At 36.7% G+C, this 26,824-nt stretch overlaps 1 protein-coding gene across 1 annotated transcript; it reads left to right on the top strand.

The window, feature by feature from the left end:
- Nucleotides 1–12,088: 12,088 nt before the first annotated feature.
- LOC120075185 (putative protein phosphatase 2C 2) lies at nucleotides 12,089–14,739 on the top strand. The gene is made up of 5 exons (XM_039028381.2): nucleotides 12,089–12,871; nucleotides 13,004–13,180; nucleotides 13,275–13,445; nucleotides 13,525–13,704; nucleotides 14,352–14,739. The coding sequence occupies exons 1-5, from the start codon at nucleotides 12,371–12,373 to the stop codon at nucleotides 14,523–14,525; spliced, it is 1,203 nt and encodes a 400-aa protein (XP_038884309.1). The 5' UTR covers nucleotides 12,089–12,370; the 3' UTR covers nucleotides 14,526–14,739.
- The last annotated feature ends 12,085 nt before the right edge of the window (nucleotides 14,740–26,824 follow it).

A 26,824-nucleotide genomic window follows, 5' to 3' on the forward strand; every position in this document is an offset into this window, starting at 1 on the left:
ATACAATAAATGATCTAGGTCCTGGGTTTAAAGCCATGATCGGAAAGAAAAAAAATATTTATTTCTCAATTAAAAGAATAATGTACAACTTAATTAACTAAATTAAATATACATGATGAAAAAAAATTATCCATTTCTCAATTAAATAATGTACAACTTAATTAAAAGAATAATATACAACTTTATAAATTATAATAAAAAAATTGAATATACAATAAATTGAATATATAATAAAAAAATATTTATTTCTCAATCCCTAACTATCTGGAGCTAACGAAGGACACATCCTTCGATTATGGCCTAACTATTACAAAATCGACATCGTTGTCGAGTGATTGATTATGTCTAATCCATTTCGTTATGATAACGTGAACTTTTTGGTCTACCAAGTTTTCTCAATAATGATGGATGTAAGACGAGCATATTAATGTGCATGATTCAGTAATCTTCATACGGTACAGGTTGAAATTGAGGAGAGTAACATTCAGCATACGTTGATAATTTATAGTAGTCCTCGATAAAGTCTTCGTAGTTCATTTTAAAATGTGAACAAACGACCATAAAATGCGAGCATGGAATGTCGAACGCTTGTCACTTGTTACATGAACAGTACCGCTCGGACCTGTTTAGCCTCGATATTTAAACATTTCCTCCTTTGGCATTGAGACTATGACGTCCGGTCTTCACATGAAACACACATTCATACCGATCGTATGATTGCACTTCATGTTTACTAGATCTTGTAGCCCATTTATTTATTTTCTCGTGTGTGTACCTGAATTTTTACTCCACTTAGTATTATAAAATATGCTTGAAACAAACTGTTAGTAATATATATATATAAATATTTATAGGCAACATTCGAGCTCCTCTGAGGCGCCATTTATGTACTCTAATAGATTTGTCGTCATCCACCTATATCTGAACCCTCCATCATATGCTTGAGTCTATTGCTCTAAACCAATGTTGTCAAAAAAACTCAGACAACTCCGATTTATTCCTCTGATATCTTTAATTGCTTTATTGAACTTCCGAATTTGAAACTGACACCCGACACGATAAACATAATTTTTCAATGTATTAAATTTGTACTTTTTATTAAAGTTGTTGATGATATGTCATAAGCAGAAACGATGGTGACATTTTGGTCTCATCCAACCATTTGTTGGATTGTTCACTGTTACGATTATGCCAGCATGTCGATCTAAAATTAAACACACCTCTTCGTGTGTTACAATTTCTCTAAGTGTTTTAGGAACCATCTCCATGAGTCTGCGGACTCTTCATCAAGAACGATAAATGCAAGTGGAAGAAGATGCCCGCTCGAGTCAACTGATGTAGCAATAAACAATTTTTCTCGATATTTGCCATAAAGTGTGTACCATCTATCTAAATTAGGCCGGCATTTATTAAAAGCTTCTATACAAGGTAAGCGTTTCTTTCACTCTCCACCCTACACGTGTTCCAGGAATGATCTGCTTAACCATATACAACCACCTGGGTAACAATTTGTAAGACTCATCCCAATCACTGAACACTTTAGTAACGCTTTTCTTTTGCCCTCTCATACCCTATGGTAAGAAACATGATATCCAAACTTTGATTTGATGTCGGACTGCAGTTGTGCCATGCTGATAGATGGTTTTTCTTCATCATAGAACTCTAGTGCAATCATTAATGAATCCAATTGCACATGACTTTGACTCAGTTCTGAATAAAAACATGTATGCTACTCATCGTACTTAGTGATCTTGAACAAGCCATGCGATTTTTTCTTTATTGCACGAAGTCTTCACTTGCAACCTTCCTCCCACTTCTTACACCGAATTGTCCAAATCGTTGGTGTCGATTCCACAACCTCATATGGTGCGTGACATTTAATAGCAAAACATTTGACCGCGTGTTGTAGTATTTCTTTGTCTTGACAAATCATCCCTTTATACAACCGAGTATTGTCAACGTCCACGGGGCTACAATTGGATCATGTTCTCGAATGCTATCCAGTACATTCATATCCAAATCGTTGAATGTATCTGAAGGTAACTCATGTTCACGACCATCGAAATCTGACTCTTCAAATTCATCATTTCTGAAATCTCTATACTGGTTGTTAGCCGCCATATCTTCATTATCACATGACGATGCAATTGACTCCGGATCAAGATCAATACATTTAGTTGGATCTTCAAACAACTAAATGGTGCATTCAAATTTATATCCAACCCTATCCTATTTACATTTACATACAAATGCACTAAATTCGACAGTGGCATCGCGATCGAGAATATCAAGTTCATAGCTTGTGGATTCGGAATAGGGAATGACATAAACCTATTTGATCCTTATGGTTCTAGATTAGGATGTCTATATTTTATTTCTAACTGATTTGTTCCCATATCTACACAAAATGTCATCTCAACTATTTCAATGAATTGTTCAAATACAATTCCACTGTTCACATTTATGTTAAAACCCCCAACTTGGTGTTTGGTCATAGTCAACCCCATCAATACCATCAATCATATTATCATTTGTAAACAACATAAATCCCAAGAATTTATCCTACATTTTCTATATAAAAAAAAAGACAAACAATACATTACTAATTGTTCTACTAATTATCAAATTTAAAACAAAAACAAACCACAATAAAAATCACAATAAGAAATATATATAACAAATAGAAGAAATATATTTAAAAAATCATAATAAAAATCCCAATAAGGTAAACTTTTTAAAACTATTTTTAAACATAACAACAAATTAAACTTTTTATAACCATTTTTAAACATAACAATAAATTAAACTTTTTCAAACTATTTTAAACTATATTTTCAAAGTTAATACGAAAAAAATCAAATATCATAAGAAATATATTTAAAAAAGTCACAATAATTTTGTATTAAATTAAAAATATTAAAGCATAAACATCAACTTTTTAAACATAACAATAAACTATACCTAAATACAAACAAAAATAAAAAAAATATAAATAAGATTAACATGTTAGTATAACATAATATAAATAAGATTAACACTAATAACAATCAGAATAACACTAGTAGAGAAAGAACTACTAACATCAACATGTAAATATTATTGAATTCAACAACTACTAAAAAATTAATATGATAGATCTACTAAATATGAAAAAACTAGTAATAAATAAATAGTAAACTCAATTTAATAGTGGTTTTACTTTTTTTCCCAAAGTGACAATGGTCTCTCTTTTCTTTGTTATCCGGCAACAAAAACTATGAAAAAAATAAAATATTATGAGAATATGGATCTACAACAAAAACTATGAAACAAACAAAATATTATGAGAATATATGATTTTTTTTTTGTTAACGTTACATTTTTTGTTCTTTGTTTCCCAAACAACAACAAAAACTATAAAAAAAATATAATAGTATGAAAATAAGAACAAAATTTATAGTTATTTAAAAAAATTAAATTTTGTATAGTAAAGGTACAAACCTCACAATTTAATAGACGAATGTGGGAGAAGAAGAAGATTTGCCAATGAAGAAATGAATAAGGCAGAATCAAATTTGTAAGAGTTTTAATTAGGTTCGAAGAAGGCAGAATGAGAGAATGAAGGTAGAATGAGAGAATGAAGGTTGAAGGCAGTGAGAATGAGAGAATGAAGGTAGTGAGAAAATGTAAGAAAATGATAGGAGAGGAGGGGGGTTATAAGGTTAAAGGTTGAGTTTTGAAAACTCGACCCACAAGCGTTCGACGTTGGAAAAATTAAATGGATGGGACAGGACGAGACACTAACATGCTGCAGAGATTCAGATTCGTTTTAAAGGAGGTCGAGGGTTCAACTCACTCAGACGCACGTGTGACCGATTTAATTTTTTTTAAATGCGGTGTACGGGGTTAATACTAAGCGATCATTTAGGTTTTAAGAAGGAGATCGTGTAGTGAGGAAAGAAAGCTCTCGAGAGTGGGAGTTCGGAAGAAGCTGTCGTGGAGAAGCCATCGCAGCATGCCGTTCATCGTCTTTTTCCACAAGGCGATCGTGTAGACGATTGTATAGTAAAAGTTAGGCGATCGTATAGGTTTTGAGAAGGCGATCGTGTAATAGCAATAGCAATAGCTAAGCGATCTTGTAGGAGTTTGTGGGTGATCATAGAGGATTTAGTAAACGATCGTTTAGTCATACTGAGCGATCGTGGAGAGATTGTAAACAATCGTTTAGCGTCTGGTAAGCAACCGATTAATCTTGTTTGATTCCTATTGTTTAATAAAGAAGTTGTTCATCATTCACTTGTTCTTTCTGGAAGTTTGCACATATTGTTACGTTAATAAAGAATTCAAGAATTAGTGTCCTAATACTAAGCGATCGCTTAGGTTTTGAGAAGGCGATCGTGTAGTGAGGAAAGAGAGCTCTCGAGAGTGGGAGTTCGGAAGAAGCTGTCGTGGAGAAGCCATCGCAGTGTGCCACTCATCTTCTACTTCCACTAGGCGATTGTGTAGTAAAGCTCAACGATTGTGTAGCACTTGGTACACGATCGCATAGTAAAAGTTAGGCGATCGTATAGGTTCTGAGAAGGCGATCGTGTAATAGTAATAGTTAAGTGATCGTGTAGGAGTTTGTGGACGATCGCAGAGGATTTAGTAAGCGATCATTTAGTCATATTGAGCGATCATTGAGAGATTGTAAACGATAATTTAGTGTCTGACAAGCGACCGATTAATCTTGTTTGATTCCTATCGTCTAATAAAGAAGTTGTTCATCGTTCACTTGTTCTTTCCAGAAGTTTGAACCTATTGTTACGTTAATAAAAAATTACTAAACGATCGCATAGTAATTTACTAAACGATTGTGTGCGATCGTGTATAATTACTAAATGATCGTGGATTGACTAAGCGATTGTGTGCGATCGTGTATAATTACTAAACAATCGCATCGTTTACTAAGCGATTGTGTGCGATTAATGCAACGGAAAGAAACTAGATAAAATATTCCCAAATGACCGGTTGAACCCTTGACCTCTTCTTTAATTTCCTTTAGGTTTTCCTTTATGTCAAGGATCAAACCCTCGACCTCTTCTTTAATTTTCGATAGATCGAGGGTCTCTTCTTCAAGTTTTGTCATCTTCTTTAATTTCCTTTAAGTCGAGAGTCAAACCCCCGACCTCTTCTTTATTTTTCGACAGGTCGAGGGTTGAACCCTCGAAAAAATATTTTACACAATATCCCCACCCTCGAAAACTCCAAAACAACCATAAATTTGTAAATAGTTTTAGAACCACTATATTTTCCTAATCACAATATTAAAAAGAAAAAACTCGGGAGTTATTGTAGCAAAACATAGAATTAAAATGACTCTTAGCAAAACATAGAATTAAAATGACTCTTACCTCCATTTTCTTAACACGTGTTTCAAACTCTTAAAACCCATTTCAAATGGAACGTCAAGCAACCCCTCAAAATTATGAATTTTACCTTTTATATTAACTATTTTAGTGGAATACATTAAAAATACCGAGTTAATAACTAAATTGAAAATTCCCTAAACAATTGGTGATTATTTGTGATGATAAAATATTGTGAAAATATCTATGCGTTACTTACTACGTTAATTAATGCATAGATCTCATCTGATATTTGTCCCGTTCTATAATCTCACGGTTTTGTGTCTTCACTTCACCTCTCCCAATAGCAGTTTGTACCTATTTTGTTGAGTCTATGCTAGTTTGAAATTTATGGTCGCCTATAAATTCGCGCTAATCAAATAAAATTTATAAATCATCGAACGAACGATTTATACTAACGACTAGTACAAACGATAAATCCAAAGTCGAACCATAGAGAAACGCGAAAGATTAGTTATTCGAAGTTCATTTTTAGTTAAAGTGGTAAGATGGGTGTAGGGGGAGGGTTGGTGTGGATTGGAATAGAAAATTTATAAATAGCAATAAAATGCAAATAAAGTAAAAGATAAACATGCAAATAAAGGAAATGAAGTAGCTTAAGGGAATTAGAATTGTTCAATATAATTTCGATCGTCGAAATGCCTAATGCAATGTTAGTTTCTTAGTTATGCCTAGCCCAATCGATTGGACATCCAACCAATGGTCCTAATTATCTAATTAGCTAAACATGCTTAAATGAACCCATATTAAACATGATTACCCAACTGCATTAAGTTCTAGAGCTTACGCTAGGATGAATGTTTAATTTCAACCGTCTAATTAAACACTAACTACGGTTTTCTCTAGATTGATAGGAACAATGCCATTCATTTTAGACAACAAATTTTAAGCCTAACTAACCTATTGCTTCTTATGGACTCAATAACAATCTCATGTCACATATTGTTAGATAATCTTAAGCATTCAACCACAAATCCTCAAGTAGTTGGTCAAACAATCAAGAGAAAATATTGAAGGAAATCATAAACGAGAATTTCCATGAGCAACGGAAGAGATCGTTCCAAATTCCATTTAGATTGAATACAACCAATTACAGTCTAACCGGAAACTAACAGATTATGCATATATAGAAATTATAGCATGCTTCAATAGAATTCAAGGGATAGAGTATGCGTACCTTTGAAAAACCATTCTTCAAGGATCCCTCGATCAGTGTCCAAGCGTCCAATAATAGCACTCGAATGCAACGAACAAAATTCCAACAGCATGAATGTCTTGATGCTCTTCGAACCCAATCGAGTCCAACTCGATTCACGACCTGGGTAAGAACACCACCATAAGTATCTTAGGAGAACGAGGAAATACATGTTCGTGTATGGTACTAAGGATTTGATCCTTACTGGATACACTGACTCTGATTTTCAAACTGATAAAGATGCTAGAAAGTCTACATCTGAATCAGTGTTCACTCTTAATGGAGGAGTAATGTGGAGAAGTATAAAGCAAAACTGTATTGCAGACTCCACAATGGAAGTTGAATACGTAGCTGCTTGTGAAGCAGCAAAAGAAGCAGTATGGTTGAGGAAATTCTTGACAGATTTGGAAGTAGTTCCAAATATGCATCTGCCTATCATCCTATATTGTGATAATAGTGGTGCAGTTGCAAAATCAAGAGAACCAAGAAGCCACAAGCGCGGCAAGCATATTGAGCGCAAATACCATATGATCCGGGACATTGTACATCGTGGAGACGTTGTAGTGACCCAGATATCTTCTGAGCAAAACATTGCTGATTCTTTTACAAAGACCCTCATGGCTAAAGTGTTTGAAGGTCACCTACAGAGTCTAGGTCTACGAAGTTTGTAAACTAGGATAAGTGGGAGAATTTTTGGATATTTTCCCTAGTTTATTGTATTCATATGTTTATTGTACTCATATATTTCTCACTTAAATTCAACATTGTGATACTCCACTAGGAGTTTTAGTCCAAGTGGAAGTTTGTTGGATTTTATGTCCTAAAGCTCGTAGTTTGTAAATTAAAATATATTCTGTTTTGTTTTTCGATAAATTTGTTATTGAAATTGTAATCTTGAATCCAATAAACTAAGGTCCTGAGGCTATTTAATGTAGTTTGAACTTTATGTAGTGACATAAAGGTGGATCAAGTTCAAATATATACCCAAAATGGTCTATAGTATATGAATAAAGTTGAACGCCTTATTCTGAGGACACTATGGATGCGGCCCACTTTGTAGTTAGTACAAAAGATGTGATCCTGAATCGTTCATATAGAGATATGTGAGTGGGGGCATCCTATGTAAAGAGTTTACATAAGACTGAACCATGAAATAGTCACTTTTTACGTTCTAAATACCGTTTTATGTATAAACCTGACTATTTTGTTAATTGATGACCTAGATAACTTAATCTTAATCCTGAGCTAACTATGAACTCCTGTTCACTCAGAATTATCCTTAGATCTGCATAGGTGAGGGTAGCTCAATATCGCTGGCCCAATAACCCTCCCATTTCAGGGGTAAGATCGGGTGGATAACTGAGAACATAGGATGCAAGATGGAATTCACTCCTACCCGTTATAGGGACAGTAGATAGGTTGTTCCTTTTAGTACTGAATCCAGGTCTTAAACAAAGGGCCCCACCCTCTCCTTGGTTCGAGAGGGATTCAGTTTATAGGTTAGACCTTAAACCAATTGTTCTTTAGAGGATCAGTGAAACTTAAGGAACAAGATGTAGTGTTGGGGGTAAAACGATTTTTATGATCCAGTCGAGATTATGAAAAACCTGTGAAGGATTAACTTACTAATCATAGTTATATCAAATGGACACAAATAGATCTATAGTGAGGGGAGTGCAACTATGGGACTTGTGGAATGACCCGTTAGTTAACGAATGTTGATTAGCTCCATCTAAAGAGTTTAGCTAGCTAATCTCGGATTGTTGGAGCCCATGATCTATAGGTCCATTAGGTTCCCCTACTAGCTCATATGGAATAAACTTAGAACAGTATGATAGAATAATTCGAATTGTTCGAATTAGGTAGAGAGAGAGAAACCGACAAGTATATGTGATATAGTGGTTGGATTTTTCAGCTTAGAAATACAGCTTTAATATTTAAATGTGATTTAAATATCAAGAATATGAATATGTTTATATTCGGAAGCTCGGAAATAATGGAAATGGTCAAAGTTGTAAAAAGTCAAAGAGTTGTTTTTTGACTTTGAAAAGTCAAACTTTGACCGACCTTATATTCAAATGTGATTTGAATTTTGAAAAAATGAATGTGGATTCATGCTCGAGAGATCAAAATTAGTCAACACGGATAAAATCATAAAAAGTCAAAATGTTAACTTTTTGGTCAAAGTTTGACTTTGACCAAATGACTATTTTGCCCTTTGACTATAGTTAGTGGGAAAATCCAAACTTTTGTTGGATAATTCCACTAACAAAATAGTGAGCTAGGTGTTGGCTTATAGTGGAGACATTAAGCCCACTAAGTAAGTGGATTCTAGGTGTTGGATTTTTTGTGAAGTTTTTTCATGCAATTGTTGCATGCCTTTTTTCTATAAATTGGGTTTTTCAATTTAGTTAAAAGACTTTTGCCATTTTGAAAATTAGTTTTTTGATATTTGGGCTGGAAAATTACAACTTTTTGAAAAAAAAGGAAACACCCAAACCTACTAAAAAATTCTATTCCTTATTTTCATCTATTTTCTCTCTCTCGGTTCACTTCATCCACCGGGTCCTACAACTCGGTTCTGAGTCCAGATGATAGTAGGTCAATTCTAGTGGTGGTCCAAATGAGTTCGGGTCGAGATTCAACGAGGAGAAGCGACTTTCGGGAGCTTCAAAGGTAGCATCTCTACAATTTTAATTCACTGTTTTTCCTTCAATTGCATGTTATTTTCCTTTAATTTAGAAGCAATTAGAGTGTAATGAGGTCCCAATTCCGCTGCGTATGTCTCGTATTCCATCAAGTGTTACCTTGGTATTCTCGATGTGAGAATCCAAAAGTTGTAGGCTCTATATGATCTTGGCTTGAGGAAGAGAGGAGGTATGCGATCGAGTAGACGAACGAGTAAGTGGGAGACATGACATTGTCTATCACATAGACGATGTACTCGATCGTTTAGTAAATGAAATCTATCGCATAGACTTTGCTACTCGATCATGTAGCAACGATCAGCTGAATGACTATCGTATAGTCGACTGTAGACGATCGTTTAGTCTCTGTTAATGCTATCGCTTAGTAAAACTCTTTTACTTGATAGCCTTTTCCGTGAGTACTTTCCGAATGAGGCAACTACTAAATTTAGGAAAACAATTTTTCTTTTATCTCACGGTTACTGTAAAACTTCCAATAACCTCCCACTCAATCATTTATTAGAGAAAAAGAATTAATTATCATATAATTAATATATTATAAATAAATATGATAATCAACTTATCATATTATATTTATAACCTATAGTTTTAATATTTCATCATATGAAACATATAAACCATAGCTATTTTTCTATTTTATGGTACTTAATATAAATCATATTTATATTAATTCCTCCAAATAATGTATCTCATCCATCACACCAATTATATCATATATAATTGAATTTCCTCTAGTAAATTTGAACACTTCAAATCAACCCCAAAATCTGATTCTCAACTTGAACCCATTGAGCTACCAAGGGGACCTTATGAACCTGTAGCTTGAATCTCCAACAGTATGTAAATAACTGACTAAACTCTTTAGTCATGAGATCCACAATCCGTTAACTGTCGGGTACTCCAATAAAGACCGACAACTGCACTCTTCTCAATATAGATATATTTCTGTGTCCATATTAACCAATCAACAGTGCGATAACCCTTCACAAATTGCTTGTAAGTACAATTGGGCCAATTTACCGTTTTGCCCCTATAGTTACATCTAACTCTTTAACTACCACTGATTCCTCTAATGAACAATAAGTCATAGTCTTACTATGACTGAGTCCTCTCTTCTAAAGAGAGGGTGTGGCCACTATGTTCAAGACCTGGAATCAACCCTTAAGGGAGCAATTTATCTACTTACCCATGTTTTGGGGAAGGAGTGAATTCCGTCTTGTGTAATTGAGTTCCCAACTTCCCAATCAGAAAAATTCCCAAAAACGTAGGCTTGTTGAGTTGGTAATCTAGTCACTCTCTCACCCATACTAATCAAAAGATCGCCTTCATAGGCAGGAGTTCTCAAAACACTTAGGATTAAGGTCATGTCATCTATGGTCGTTTTAGTGATATGTAAGTCTCAATTATCAACGACGTTACATAAAGAGACTAATCATCTCGTGGTCCGGTCTTATACAAACTCTTGTATAGGACACCTCCGCTCGTATGTCTCCACATGAATGGTCAGGATCAGACCATTTGTAGCACATTACAATACTTGTAACTATCTACAAAGCGGGCCGTGTTCGTAGTGTCACCAGGATAAGGTATCCCTCCTTTATCCTTATACTACAGACCATTTAGGTTATTACTTAAGGCATGTATGTCTCACATACATGCTTAAGTTACATGAAATAGCCACAGATCTTAGTTTATTGGATATGAATAAATGCAAATAAAATAACTCTTATTTTATTTATAACAATGTGTACAAACTGTTTATAAAGTATAACAATGTGTCCATTGCTGGCCATTGGTCATTGCCACTGAGTCATCACTTTACATTGCTAGATTTTTAGAGTTCGATAGGTTCTGGTGAGTTGATGAGATTTCGTTGGGTTGTTTCTGATCTACTGGTATGTGGTTAGTTTAATTGAGTTAAGTGTGTCTATGGCAGGTTGGTCTAATTTCAATTTTCTCACGCCGCCTTGATCATAGATTTTATTTTATTTTATTATTTTAGAGCTTTATTTAATGAAAAAGTTTTATTTATTTTATTGGATTTTTTCTTCTAGAAATATGTTTTCAAGCTTATGCATGTAGTGGCGTCTTTGAAGTATATTAAAAAGTTGGGTTGCTACAGTTAACCTATATATTTAGTTGTTTATTATTGGTTAAATTCTGTTTTAGTCAACATTTATTTTTACTTTGTTCTGCTGTTTTTATTTTTAAAATAATTATATTTGTTCCCTAGAGTTTCCAAAAAAATTATGTTTCGTTGTTGATTTTATGTAATTCATTTTGAAAAGAAAGAAAGAAAGGAGTGTGAATTTAATCCATAGAAATTTTACTTACATTTTTCAAGCTATCATCCACCATAATTTATGTTTGTGGTTGAACTAAAAAAAATACAAAAGAAAATGCACATCTAGTTTGGTTATTTATAATCTATATAGAAAAAATAATAATATTTGGATGCATCCCATCTCTATATTTTAATCTCTCATTATTTATATAAAAAAAAATTAAAATATATATTTTTAAAAAATATTTTGTCACGTGTCACATTATGATAAAATAATTAATTTGGTGGGATAGATGTTTTTCAAGATGCATCTTAATATTTGTGTATAAAAAGTTGGAGTGAATATATTTGAAGTATTAAATCCAGCAGATGAATTATAAAAGACAGGCCATATTAATGTGGGCTTTGAGTTCCATCAGTTAAACAAAACCAAGTCAACTCAATAGAAAAAGAATAGAATCCCGATTTGAATGGGCATAGCGCACCGATTAATTACCAATGTAAATGAAATCAAGGGATTTATAAAATATTGTTCTTTTTTTTTAAAAAAAAAAAAAAGAAAAAAGAAAAAAAGAAAAATAGGCGTTTTGAACGCTTCCACCCTCCCTTTTAATTTGTAAGGATGAATCATGATTAACAACGAACGATGGGGTTCCCTTGAAATTGAAACATTCAAAAGCTCCCATTGATTGCTAAATTGTGATTCACGCTTTGATTTGACCCATCAATTTCCATTTTCCCCAATTTTGTTCCTTCTTTCTCCAGTTTTTCCCATTTCCCATTTTAATTGCTTCCAATGTTGGATTTGCAAGAATTCTTATGGGGATTTTCCATTCTCTCTCTGCTCTTTTGTTCTCTGCATGGCTTAACAAAGGCCCTTCCAATGGCTCTCTCTCTCTATTCTCCTTCTTCTCCCATTTCTTGGGTTACGCATATGCTCCTCGGAACTCACAATAGTCCCTCCCAAGAAAGTGCTCTGCCTCCCAACAATACGCTCCACGGTCCACAAGACGATACCAACAACAGCCTTCGCGATGGAATCTTTAAGGAAGCTTCACATTCTTTAACGATGGCCAAATCCTCTGGGGCTTCTACTAAGTTGAGGAAGAGGCCTGGAAAGCTAGTGGTGCCCGAATATTGTCCCGGACTGGAATTTTCCAAACTGAGGAAGAAAATGGAGGATCAGGAATTCCATGTCCAAGGCAGAGATTACTGTTTGGCAACCAAGAAAGGTAGGCGAGAGACGTTGGAAGATGCTTACGGAGTTATGCTTGATATCTTCGGAGATTCCAAACAGGTAATTTAATAATTGCAATATTTCTTCTGACTTTTGATTCTGAATGAATTGAAATTATTCATCATCGGTTTTAATTTGTTCGGAGAGAGGCTGATCATAATATACATCAATATAAATCGAAATGAAAAGCAGGCTTTCTTCGCTGTAGTGGACGGCCATGGCGGCCGCGACGCAGCCGATTACGTGGTCGAACATTTAGGGAAGAACATCATAAACGCTCTCGAGAAAATTGCTGGAGAGGAAGAAAAGGAAATCGAATCAGCGATTCGCAAAGGCCACAGACGAACAGACGAGGAGTTTCTTAGTCAGGTCAGGTAAACAATTGATTGAACTTTCATACACAAATTTCTAGGGTAACAGAAATTTCGATTAAAACAATTGGCCTACCGTCGATTCGTTGCAGGGCGTCGGCAGTGGAGCATGTGCGGCGAGTGTGCTGGTGAAAGACGGCGAGCTTCATGTGGCGAACGTCGGAGATTGTCGAGTGGTATTGAGCAGAAACGGGGTGGCGACGCCATTGACGAAGCAGCACCGATTGTGTCGAGAAGAAGAGCGGCTCCGGATTGAGAAATCGGTGAGTGAAAGGAATCCGTGGATGTCCATTATCCAAATTGATGATCCGTTGAATTGAATCGAATCGAATTGAATTGTAGGGAGGGTTTGTGGAGTGTAAAAACGGGGTGTGGAGAGTTCAGGGATCGTTGGCGGTGTCGAGGGCCATCGGAGATCTGCATTTGAAAGAATGGGTGATTTCAGAGCCTGAAATCCATCGTCTTCCTCTAACTCCTGATTGCCAGTTCTTGATAATGGCTTCTGATGGACTCTGGGATAAGGTACCCTTTCTCTTCACACCATTATTCTTTGCTTAAATTATATCTATATATGAAAAAAACACCCTTGGCCTCCCATTTATTTTCAAAAATATTTATTTACTTTAAAAAAACGATCTGAATGGAATGAATTTAAATCATCATATTGTTTTTGATCATCGCTTCATAGGTATAGGTCTAGACTTCTGTTTAATTGAAGGATAATATTTCAACTTTAAAAAGTAAAAATATATTTATTTAGCTTCATGTCTTCAATTCCAACTTTAGACTTCAAAATAAAAAAAGAAGCTTTATTATTGTTGTTTTCTAAAGTGAGAATGAGAAGATTTCAAGGTGGAGGACTTGTCCCTACATTGATTCTCTTGCTTAGTCAAGAAGAAACAACCATGCATGATAATACTAATTTTAATAATAATAAATGATTTCTCCCGTTACCAAGAAATTTGTTGTTTGAGTCAACTTTTCACTAAAAGAAATCTTTTGCTCAAGAACGACATGGTTAATTCATACTTTGTACAAACTGTTTGGATGGTTATATGATAGATTAGATGTTTGGATGATTTGGTATGAAATAAAATTAATGATAAAAGAATAGAGATTGGTAGTATGAAAAGGAGAGATTAGAGGTTGAAAATGAAGATATAAAACAGGTAAAAGATCAAGAGGCAGTGGATGAAGTAATGAGGGAAATGGGAGAGGAGAATAATAAGAAGGAAGCAATGAAGGCATGCAAAATGCTACTGGAAATGTCATTTAGAAGAGGGAATATGGATGATGTCACAGTCATGGTGGTTCAACTTCAGCACTTCTTCCTTTCCATTTAGTAAGTAGATCTTTTCTTTGCTCCACACCACACTTCACCATTGCAACAACTACAACCCTTACCTAAGATTATATAAGCTAAGTTTCCATTACTGTCTACAATTTTGTACCAACAACACCATACACTATTTTTCTTTTCTTTTCAAGAGGGGGACACTGTACATATAAAATATTAATAATAATTACCCCTGCCAATTCCAAAGGGGTGTTTTTTTTTTTTTTTTTTTTTTTTGTCAAACTATATTTATATTATATTTGAAATATAGTGGTACAATGGACAAGTGTCTTTGTTGATTCGGGGTAGCGAAATTGATAAGGATACTTATTTCTTTTTATTTAAGTTGAAAATTTAACTCTGCTCCAGATCTATATTTGCTGTACCCAAAAAGAATATGCATATTTAAATCTTTTTGTTTTAAATAAGTTCAAGTTTTTCAAAGGATAATATTGTAGTTTAGTTGATAAAGTATCATGTCAAAATCGAAGATTCAATTTTTCATACTATTAGTTGTTGAACAACAACAACAAATGATGATGTCATGCCCAATTTGAAGTTAATGACAGTAGAAGGAAGTAACCAGTCACCAAAGAGGCTCGATCCAATAGAATATAAACCCAGCCCACTTCCTAAACGTCCAAATTATGTTTAAATTCACTTTTAGTTTCTAAACTATTTTATGTTCAATGAATTTTGAAAATTTGATTTGGGAGAGCAATGGAAGAAGGCGAATCTGGAGAGAAAGACGAGGAGTGAGGTTGGTGGAGAAGAGGAGAGAGAAGAATGAGAAACTATTTTTCTTTCAATTTAAAAATTAGTGTTTAGTATTTTAAATAATAATAAAACTAGCTAGAAAACAAGAGAGGAACTTTTTAAGCCTATTTTTTAAAATTTGGGGACTCAATTGGCCTAGGACTAAAAAGGTATTTTTCTCTAGATAAATAAACTCTTTTGTAGAAAACACTTGGAACAAAGAGCCTTTTCTGGTGTTTCATCGAGAATTAAGGGTGTTAAAAAATCGACCAAATTGACGGATCGAGCCAAATCGACTAAGTCTAGTTATTGAAAAAAATAAAAAAAAACCAAATTTCTCGATTTAGTTTACAATTTGGTTATTTAAACATGAACAAAATTGAATTGAATTGCACATCTAATATGCATTTTTAAAAAGGAAAAATTGGAGCATATAGCAAGATTTGAGGTGTTGATTGTTTAATAAATCTAAATCTAATAAACTACAAACCCTTGGCTATTGTCATAAATTACTTGATTAGATTGGGTACATATGTCTGGAGATACTATTGAATACGACCCGCTTTATGATTATTACAAATGTTGTAAAGTGTCATAAACGATGTGATCAGTTCATTCATATAGAGACATGTGAGTGGAGGCGTTCTATTAACACCGTTTACTGTTAATAATGATTAATTTCACTGTTTACTGTTAATACTGATTAATACTGATTAATTTCACTTCTTGATGACCTAGATAACTTGATCTGAATCCTGATCTGTCTATGAACTCCTGTTTATTCGCGATTGTACAGGTAGATGGCTGGAGACAGAATTTGCAAGATGGAATTCACTCCTACCCATTCGATTATGATCTTAAATCAATTGTTCGTTACAGGGACACTGGTACCTAAGGAGAAAAGATAAAAAGTTATTGAACTGACATTGTAAACAAAAGTCGTTTATCTTACTCAAAGAGTTGAGAGTACCTCGATATAGTGGGAGGGTATGATTTCCTAGTCATTATTAAGAAATAAGTGTTGTGTAAACAAGATGCATTCCCCATACAGTTTAAGAAGTCCTAAAATGTTTGAGAATTTCCTAGTAAGACTAGGAATACTAGATATATGACTGACAAGATTCCAATTATATGGCAATATCAAAAGAGAATAAAAGAGAATAAAAGAGAAAAGGGGAAATCGGCGATTGGATCGGTTGAGAGTTATTGTCAAGGTTGTTAGGAGAGGTTGAGGTTTAAAAAGAAGGAAGTAAACAGAATAAGGGGATTTGGAAGATTGAGGAGTAAAGAAGAGGAGCTCTCGAGAGTGGGAGTTCGAAAGACTCTGTCATGGAGAAGCCATCGTAGTGTAATGTTCATTGTCTACGTCCATTAGGCATCGTGTAGTAAAGCTCAGTGATCGTGTAGCATTGGGTAGACGATCGTATAGTAAAAGCTAGACAATCGTAGAGTAATTGAGAAGGTGATCGTGTAATAGTTCAGCAATCGTATAGAAGTTTGTGAGCGATCGTGAAGGATTTAGTAAGCGATCGTTTAGTAATACTGAGCAATCGTGTAGAAATTGTAAATGATCGTTTAACATCTGGTAAGCGATTGAGTGATCATTTGTAAGCGACCGTTCAGTCCTGTTGATTCCATTCGTTTAATAAAGAAGTTGTTCATAGTTTAACAACTTTCATGGAGATTATACCCATATGTTACATTAATAAAGAACTTCAAGAATCAGTTTCATAACAATAGCCTAGGGCAAATGGGAGAAAAACTGGGTATGGGATACCAAATGGTAAACCATGGGTATATAATGTCCTAGTTTATTGTATTTCTCTATAAAACTAAAAAACTCAATGTTATATATTCAGAAATATAGGTTACCACTAGAGTTTTAGTTCAATTGGGAGTTTATTGGGTTTTATGTCCAAAAACTCGTGGTTTGTAAACGAAAAAACTTATTCTGAAAATTCAATAAGTTGTTATTGAATATATGAATTGCTTATTTCGTTTTAGAAATAAATCCAAAGATCCATGACTATTACATGAGTACTTGAACTTTATGTAAATACATAAGAGTAGATCAGGTTTGAGTAAATAGTCAAAATGATCTATAGTATATGAATGGTTGGGTGCCTTATTCTGGTAACACTATTGGATGCGGTTCACTCTATAGCTGTTACAAGGAGTTGTAAAGTGTTATAGACGATGTGATCCTAATTCGTACATGTTATGACATGAGGAGTGGGGGCGTCATGTGCAATGAATTTGTACAAGATCGGACCAAATCAATCACTCTTACATTATAACGCTGTTTACTATTTAAGACTGACTATTTCAAAGCGATGACCTAGGTAACTTGACCTTAATCCTGAGCTAACTATGAAATCATATTAATTTGAGATTATCATTAGATTTTCATAGGTGAGGGTTGACTCAACATAGATGGGGACATAGGGTGCAAGATGGAATTCACTCCTACCCGCTTTCAGGGATAGTAGAGAGGTTGTTCCCTTAAGTGCTGACTCCGAGTCTTGAACAAAGGGCCCCACCCTTTCATTGGCCCGAGAGGAACTTGATTGGATCACAAACCAATTGTTCATTAGTGGATCAGTGGGACTTAAGGAGCAAGAGATAATCTCTGGGGTAAAATAGACATTTGATTTAGCCGTTATTACGAACAAACTGTGAAGGGTAAACTTACTAATCATGGTTATATCGAGTGGACATAATATATCTACATGAGGGGAGTGCAACTATGGGCTTTAGTGGAGTGACCCATTAGTTAACGAATGGGGGTTAATTCGGTGTAAAGAGTTTAACCAATTAATCTCGGATCGTTGGAGCCCATGATCTGTAGGTCGACGAGGTCCCCCTACTAGCTCGTAAATGGATTAGTCTTAGAGGAGCGTGATAAGTTAATTTGAAACGTTCAAAATAGAATTAAGGAAATTAGTAATTATATGTGATATAATTACACGTTTAATTTTGGAATTAAACGGATTTGGAGAATTAATTAATATTTAAATATAATTTAAATATTAAATTCATGAATTCATGAAGTGGAATTTGTATAAAATTAATTTAACGTTTGATATTAAATTAATTAGAATTAACTAAATTGTTTAATTAATCATTTATTATTAATTTTATTAGAAAATTAATTTATTGAATTAATTTTGTAAAATTAATAAAGTTTTTCCAATTTTGAAATCAAAATTGATTTGGGAAATCAATTTGAAATTGAAAAAAAATTACAAAACACAAAATGGAAAAGTGGGAAATCTCCACTTTCTCCATATACTAGCTCACTCATTTCCCACTTTCTTCTTGATTCAATCTTCCAAGCATGAGGTGCTCTTCATGCAACTATCTTCTTTGTATGATGGTGTTGCAATAAATAGGAAAGATTGGACTGAGAATCGATGGATGCAAAATCTGATGTACTTGTTGAGTTTTGCTGAAAACTTGAGAGGTTCAAGAAGGTGTTCTTCAAGTTGCATCAATGAGCTTCTTCTCCAAATTCCCTTCATTCAAGCTTATTTTGAGTCTCACAACTCAATTTAAGGCTCCAAGAGAATAGTAGGGAAGACCTTGAGGTGGTTCATAAGAAGATTTAGAGAAGATTTGCAGCTGAATTCGAGTTTCAAGAGGTTTTACAAAGGTATGTCTTGAAATCCTTTTATTATTGTATGAACATGCTTAATTTATAGCCAAAATTAGTGAATTAAAATGCTTATTGATCCATGTTGCTTCCGCTGCATGCTGATATACTCCTACACTTGACCAGTCAGGTGTGCTCGGGATAGGCGCTGTGACTAATGCTTGTTTTAGTGTCTCAAATGCTCTCAAGCAGTAATTATCGAATTCAAAAGGCTTATTGATTTCAAATAACCTGTTCAAAGGACTTGCGATCTTTGAGAAGTCCTTGATAAACCGGCGATAGAACCCGACATGAAGAAAACTTCATAGCGTTTTCACCTTTGTAGGCGGTGGCAGCTTTTCCATGGCTTCCATTTTTTCTTTGTTAACCTCTATCCTCAGCTTAGACATTTGCCCAAGCACAATTCCTTTTGTTACCATAAAATGACATTTTTTTTCCAATTTAAGACCAGCTTGGTGTCTTCACATCTTCTCAATATTTTTTCAAGATTGGCCAAACACATGTCATATGTTATACCGTAAACTAAAAAATCATCCATAAAAATTTCTACTGACTTTTCTAGATAGTTGGAGAAGATAACCATCATGCACCTCTGAAAGGTGCTAGGGGCGTTGCATAGCCTAAAGGACATACGTCGAAAGGCGAATATTCCATATCGGCAAGTAAATGTTGTCTTCTTTTCATTTTTAGGTGCAATCATGATCTGATTGTAGCCTGCATAACCGTCCAAAAAGCAAAAGAAGTCATTCCATGCTAATCTATCCAACATCTTATCAATAAAAGGAAAGGGAAAATGATCATTTTTTGTCACTACGTTGAGTTTTCTGTACACCATTCAAATTCTCCACCTTGTGACCATACATGTAGGGGTGAGTTCATTGTTTTGGTTGGAGACTACAGCGATTCTGCCTTTCTTGGAAACAATTTTACAGGGCTTACCCATTTACTATCTGAAATGGAAAAAATAACCCCTACGTCCAACCACTTAATGGCTTTTTTTTTTACAACCTCCTTCATCGCAGGATAAATCCTTCTTTTCCATCTTCGAGTCAGATTTTATGCATGTAGTAAGAGGGGTTGATTCCACTGATAGCCGCTAAAGTCCATCCTATCGCCTTAATATGCTTATTTAGAATTATTGAGTGTCTTCATTTTCTTCAGAGAGTGTTGCTAAAATAATTATAGGTAGAGTGTCATTCTCACCGAAAAACGCATACTTTAAATGAGCAAGTAGCACCTTCAATTCCAAAACAGGTGATTGCTTGAGTGAAGGCTTGATCTTGCTTTCTCAGCTTTTTAAGCTCAGAGGCTCAAAATTCCTCTGAATTTCTTTTATCGCATAGCACGATTCAAGTTATTGAGCGTTCACCTCGTCTTTCACATTTTCCATCAATTTATTGATTTCAAACTCAAGCCTATAAGGCCAATCTTCTTCCAAATCAATTGCATGATATGTGTTGGCTTCGTCGAGATATTATATCACTTTGAGAATATTAAACTTCATCTTCTATCCATTTACTTGCATTGTGATTTTTCCTTTGTACACATTGATATTAGATTAGTGTCTTCAAACTCCCTGTCTCACTAAAGCCAAAAGACAAAGGCTGAAGGCAACACATTGCTTTAGTGGATAGGAAGGGTCTTCCCAAAATAATTGGTACATCTTTAGGAGCTTCACAATCCAATATCATGAACTCAGCAGGCAAGATAAATTTGTCCACATTCACTAGCACATCCTCCAATTTTTCCTTTGAGTGCACTAATTAACGGTTTATCAGTTGCAAAATGACCATTGTGGGTGCAACCTCTCCTATTCCTAATCTTTTGAAGATTGATAATGACATTAGATTGATACTAGTTCCCAAATTGCATGGGGCTTGCCTTATGTACACTCCTCCAATCGAACAAGGAATAGTAAAACTTCACGGATCTTTCATCTTTTGTGGAACATTTTCTTGTATGATGGCACTACACTCTTGTGTTAGCGTATAGTTTCATAGCTTCCTACCTTTCTTTTCATTGAGAGAATGTCTTTTAAAAATTCCGCATAATTTGGAATTTGTTCCAACGCCTTGATTAGTGAAATATTAACATGCAACTATTTTAGCACTCCAAGGACGTGTTGAAATTGACCTCCATCATTCTTTCTCCACAACTGTTGTGGATAGGGAGGTGTCAGAAAGTTTTGGGAAAAGAGCTCATTTAGTGTCGGGCTACCCAGGGGCCCAATTTTTGTGCACGAACTTTCCATTGGGTTAAACGGCAAAACCAAACTCAATGGTTCAGAATGATGAAAAATAGCCATGCGCTAGATGGTTTTGGGAACAGAGCTCATTTGGTGCCTCAAACAGCTCCCAAGCCTAGCAAGGCTGCCTTGGGGTGCAATTTTTGTGCACGAACTTTTCGCCTGGTGAAATGGCCAAAATGAACCAAGGGGTTCAGAACTATGAAAAAAAGTCCTGCGCCAGACGGTTTTGGACACGAAGCTTATTTGGTGCCCCAAACGGCACCCGGGCCTGGCGGGCTACCTCGGGGCCCAATTTTTGTGCGTGAACTTTCCGCCAGGCGAAAATTTGAAAATGGACCAAGAGGTTCAGAACAATGAAAAAAAATTCGTGTGCTAGACGGTTTTGGGAGCAGAGCTCATTTGGTTACCCAAACGGTAGCCGGGCCTGGCGGGCGTGCCCTAGGGCCCAATTTTTGTGCTTGAACTTTCCGCTAAACGAAAATTTGAAAATTAACCAAGGGGTTCAGAACGATGAGAAAAAGTCGTGTGCTAGATGGTTTTGGGAACAAAGCTAATTTGGTGCCCTAGACGGCTCCCGGCCCTGGTGGGGCTGCCTCCACGCCCAATTTTTTTGGGTGAACTTTCTGCCGGGCAAAAATTTGAAAACGGACCCAGGGGTTCAGAATGATGAAAAAAAGTCGTGTGCCAGACGATTTTGGGAATGGAGCCCATTTGGTGTCCTAAATGGCACCTGGGTCAGCGATACTACTCCGGGGCCCAATTTTTGTGTGTGAACTTTCAACCAGGAAAAAATTTGAAAACGGACCAAGGGGTTCAGGACGATGAAAAATGGCATACGCCAGATAGTTTTGGGAACGGAGCTCATTTAGTGTCTCAAACGGTTCTCGAGCCAGGTGGGGCCCAATTTTTTTGCGTGAAATTTTCGTCGAGCAAAAATTTCAAAACGGACCCAGCAGTTTAGAATGATGAAAAAAAGTCATGTGCCAGACAGTTTTGGGAAAGAGCTCATTTGGTGCCCTAAACGCCTCTCGCGTCCGGTGGGGTTGTCCTGGAGACCAATTTTTGTCCACAAACTTTCTGCCGGGCAAAAATTTGAAAACAGATTCAGGGGTTCAAAACGATGAAAACAAGCCGTGCGCAAACCGTTTTGGGAATGAAGCTCATTCGGTGCCCCAACCGGCTCCTGGGCTTGGCGGTGCTGCCTTGAGGACCAATTTTTGTGCATGATTTTCTGCCTGGCAAAAATTTGAAAACAGACCTAGGGGATCAGAACGATGAGAAAAAACCGTGCGTCAGACAGTTTTGGAAGCGGAGTTCATTTGGTGCTCCAAGTAGCACTTGAGCCCCGCGGGGCTGTCTTGGGACCCAATTTTTGTGCGCGAACTTTCCGCCATGTGAAAATTTGAAAATGGACCAAGGGGTTCAGAATGATGAAAAAAAGTCGTCAACAAACGTTTTTGGGAACAGAGCTCATTTGGTGCCCCAAACGGCACTCGCGCCCTACGGGGCTTCCTCGGGCCAAATTTTTGTGTACGAACTTTCCACTAGACGGAAATTTGAAAATTGACCATGGGGTTCAGAATGATGAGAAAAAGTGGTACGCTAGACGGTTTTGGGAACGAAGTTTATTTGGTGCCCCAAATGGCTCCCAAGCTCGGTGGGGCTACCCACACGCCCAATTTTTTTGCATAACATTTCATCGAGCGAAAGTTTGAAAATAAACCCAGGGGTTCAGAACGATGAAAAAAAGTCGTCCGCCAGACGATTTTGGGAATGGAGCTCATTGGTGCCCCAAACGGCACGTGGGCTCGACAGGGCTTCCCCGGGGCCCACTTTTTGTGTGTGAACTTTCCATCGGACGAATATTTTAAAACGAACCCAGAGGTTTAGAATGATGAATACAAGCCATGTGTCGGATGGTTTTGGGAACAGAGCTCATTTAGTGCCCGAAACGGCTCCCGTGCTCGACGGGGCTGCCATGGAGCCCAATTTTTATGCGCGAACGTTCTGCCGGGCGAAAATTTGAAAACAGACCTAGGGGCTCAAAACGATAAAAAAGACCCGTGCGCCAAATTGTTTTTGGAACGAAGATCATTTTGTGCCCCAAACGGCACATGAGCACAAATGGGTTGCCTCTGGGGCCCAATTTTTGTGCGCGAACTTTCTTTCGGGCGAAAATATGAAAACGGACTTAGGGATTCAGAATTATGAAAAAAAATTGTGTACCAGACCGTTTTCGGAACATAGCACATTTGGTGCCCCAAATGATACTCGTGCTTGGCGGGGCTGCCCTGGGCCAAAATTTGTGTGCACAAACTTTTCGTCGGCGAATATTTGAAAATGAACCAAAGGGTTTAGAACGAAGAAAAATAGGTGTGCACCAGACAATTTTTGGAACGGAGCTCATTTGGTGCCCTCAAATGGCAATCAGGACCAGCAGAGTTGCTCTGGGGCTTAATTTTTATGTGTGAACTGTTCGTTGGGCAAAAATTGGAAAATGGACCCAGGGGTTCAGAATGATAAAAAATAGTCGTGCGCCAGATATTTTTGGGAATGGAGTTCATTTTTTGCTCAAACGAAACCCGAGGCCAGCGGGGCTACCCAGAGCCCAATTTATGTGCACGAACTTTCCGGCAGGCGAAAATTTGAAAACTGACCCAGAGGTTTTAAGGATGTCTTATCGAAGAGTTCCATGAGCGTGTTCGGATCGGTCCGTTCTCACCGTGACCGAAATACATATTATACATTCAATACATACAGTTATGCAAACAACACTAATTATTGACATGCTATGAATAGCACAATAACAAGAGAGAGAGTTCCATACCAGTTGAAGACATTCTTCACACTTCGGAACTCCAATGAAGCGGAACCCTCTAAGCGATCTACAATGCTCAGCAGCAGCGTCAACAACAACAGCACGAACAACCGCAAATACAATACCGTGGGGACGACATCACCACTAAAGAGCCCTAGGTCTTCTCGGAGTGAAAACCCAAAGGGTGGTCTTTGGTGAATTTTGTAGAGGAAGGAGGAAACACGAATCGTGTAAACGATAAGCAAGTGGGAGGGAGAAAGACGATATCGCATAGTAGAATGCTTATCGTTTAGGAGAATCTACATGATCGTGTAGATTTTACCAAACGATCGTTTAGGAAAATGTATACGATCGTTTAGCAAAATTGGCCCACTATACGATCGTTTAGAGAAGCTATGCGATCGTGTAGGAAATAGCGTGCGATCGTTTAGGCGCGAGGTAGACGATCGTTTAGGCGGACAGGACTATCGTATAGACTCTCATTTTACGTAAGCGATCGTTTAGATTTTCACCAATGCGCGCTCGATTTCTTTTGGACGATCTAAACAAAAATAAAAATTCTTTCCATTTTAATTCATCGGTTACAATAACCGATGCTGCCCCAATAACCCATATCTAAACGTGAATTTTGAATTAACCAATTAATTAATAAATAAATATAATCATATTATATTTTTACCCTATAGTTTGATATCACATATCTACTATAGTATTTTATCCTCTACTTGATATAAATCATATTTATATCTAATTTCCTCCAAAATAATATATCTCATACATTTAGCCAATTATATCATATATAATTAACAAGTCCAATTATATCATATATAATCAAACTTCCTATTGTCAATTTGAATATTTCAAATTAACCCAAACACTAGTTCTCGACTTTATCCAAGCTACCTAGGGGACCTAATGGACCTATGGCTCGAAGCTCCAATGGTCCGTAAATAGCTGACTAAACTCTTTAGCCATGAGATCCACCATCCGTTAACTGGCAGACATTCCACTAAAGACCAATAGCTTAACTCTTCTTACCACAGATATATTTCTGTGTCCATCAGATATAACTAATCATGAGTACGATGACCCTTCACAGATGCTCGTAAGTACAACTGGGCCAAATTATCGTTATGCCCCTGTAGTTACATTTCACTTCTTAAGTACCACTGATTTCTCTAATGAACAATACAACATAGTCCAACTATGTGTGAACACCTCTCGGGCCAAGAGAAGGTGTGTGGCGCCACATCGTTCAAGCCCTGGAATCAGCCCTTAAAGGGAGCTATCTATCTACTTACCCCTACCTCGAGGAAGGAGTGAATTCCATCTTGTGTAGCTGAGTTCCAAACTCCCAAATCAGATGAATCCCCAAAATGGTAGGTTTGAATCAACGACCTGGCCACTCACACCCATACAAATCAAAGGATCGCCCTTAATGGCAGGAGTTCCCAACTCACTCAGGATTGAGGTCATGTTACCTATGGTCATCCTAGTGAAGTGAAGTCTCTATCATGAACGATGTTATATAACGAGATGTTAACACTTTGTGGTAAGGTCTTATACAAACTCTTTGTATAGGACGCCCCCGCTCGCATGTCCTCAACATGAATGATTAGGAGCAGACCATCTGTGACAAGTCATAACATTTGTGACCATTCCACAAAGCGGGCTGCATCCGTAGCATTACCAAGATAAGGTTTCCCTCCTATATCCATATACTACAGACCATTTTGGTTATCACTCAAGACATGATTCACTTGTATGTCACCACATACATGCTTGAGTCACATACAGATAATGGAGGATTTTATGTATATTGGTTTGTGGTAAAGCAAATAAAACAAACAACTGAGCAAAATACAAGATGTGAAGTAAATATCATATATTGTACAACACAAGCATTCGTACATACTGTTTACAAACTACAGGACATGAAACTTTAGGGCATCAACCCCAACAATCTCCCACTTTTCCTTAAACGAAGTGAGGTGTACAATAAACTAGTACAAAACAATAAACTAGGGCATAAAAGCCCAGTACAAGAAAATCTCCCACTTGCCCTAGTCCAGCCGCGAGCAATCCTGTAGACCCATGCTCCGTAGGTGACCCTCAAACACTGTAGCCGTGAGAGCCTTCGTAAATGGGTCAGCAACATTGTGATCAACAATCTGCGTGATGATCACATCCCCTTGATGCACTCTCTCGCGGATCAGATGATACTTCCGCTCTATGTGTTTACTGTGTTTGTGACTCCTTGGCTCTTTAGAGTTCACCACTACCTCACTATTATCAAAATAGAGGGTAATGAGCCTAGACATATCTGGAAAAACTTTCAGTTCTGCCAAGAACTTTCTGAGCCAGACGACCTCCTTAGCAGCTTCGCAAGCCGCTACGTACTCCGCCTCCATAGTGGAGTTGGCGATGCACCCCTGCTTAGTGCTTCATCACACTACAGCTCCTCCATTAAGAGTAAAGACTGACCCTAATGTGGACTTGCAAGAGTCCTTATCAGTCTGAAAGTCAGAATCTGTGTATCATGTAAGAATCAAATCCCTAGAACCATACACGAGCATGTAGTCCCTCGTTGTCTAAAGATACTTGAGGATGTTCTTCACTGTGGTCCAGTGACCCTGGCCTGGGTTAGACCGACACCTATTGACTATGCCCACAGTGTAGCAAATGTCTGGACGAGTACAGAGCGCCGCGTACATTAAACTGCCAACGGCAGATGCATATGGGACCCATCTGATCTTCTTAATCTCTTGAGGCGTCTTAGGACACATGTCCTTAGACAAAGTGATTCCATGCCTAAATGGCAGTAGGCCCCTC

Source organism: Benincasa hispida, chromosome 4, assembly GCF_027475165.1.
Source record: "Benincasa hispida cultivar pf3 chromosome 4, pf3_genome.v1.1, whole genome shotgun sequence".
NCBI classification, from domain to species: domain Eukaryota; kingdom Viridiplantae; phylum Streptophyta; class Magnoliopsida; order Cucurbitales; family Cucurbitaceae; genus Benincasa; species Benincasa hispida.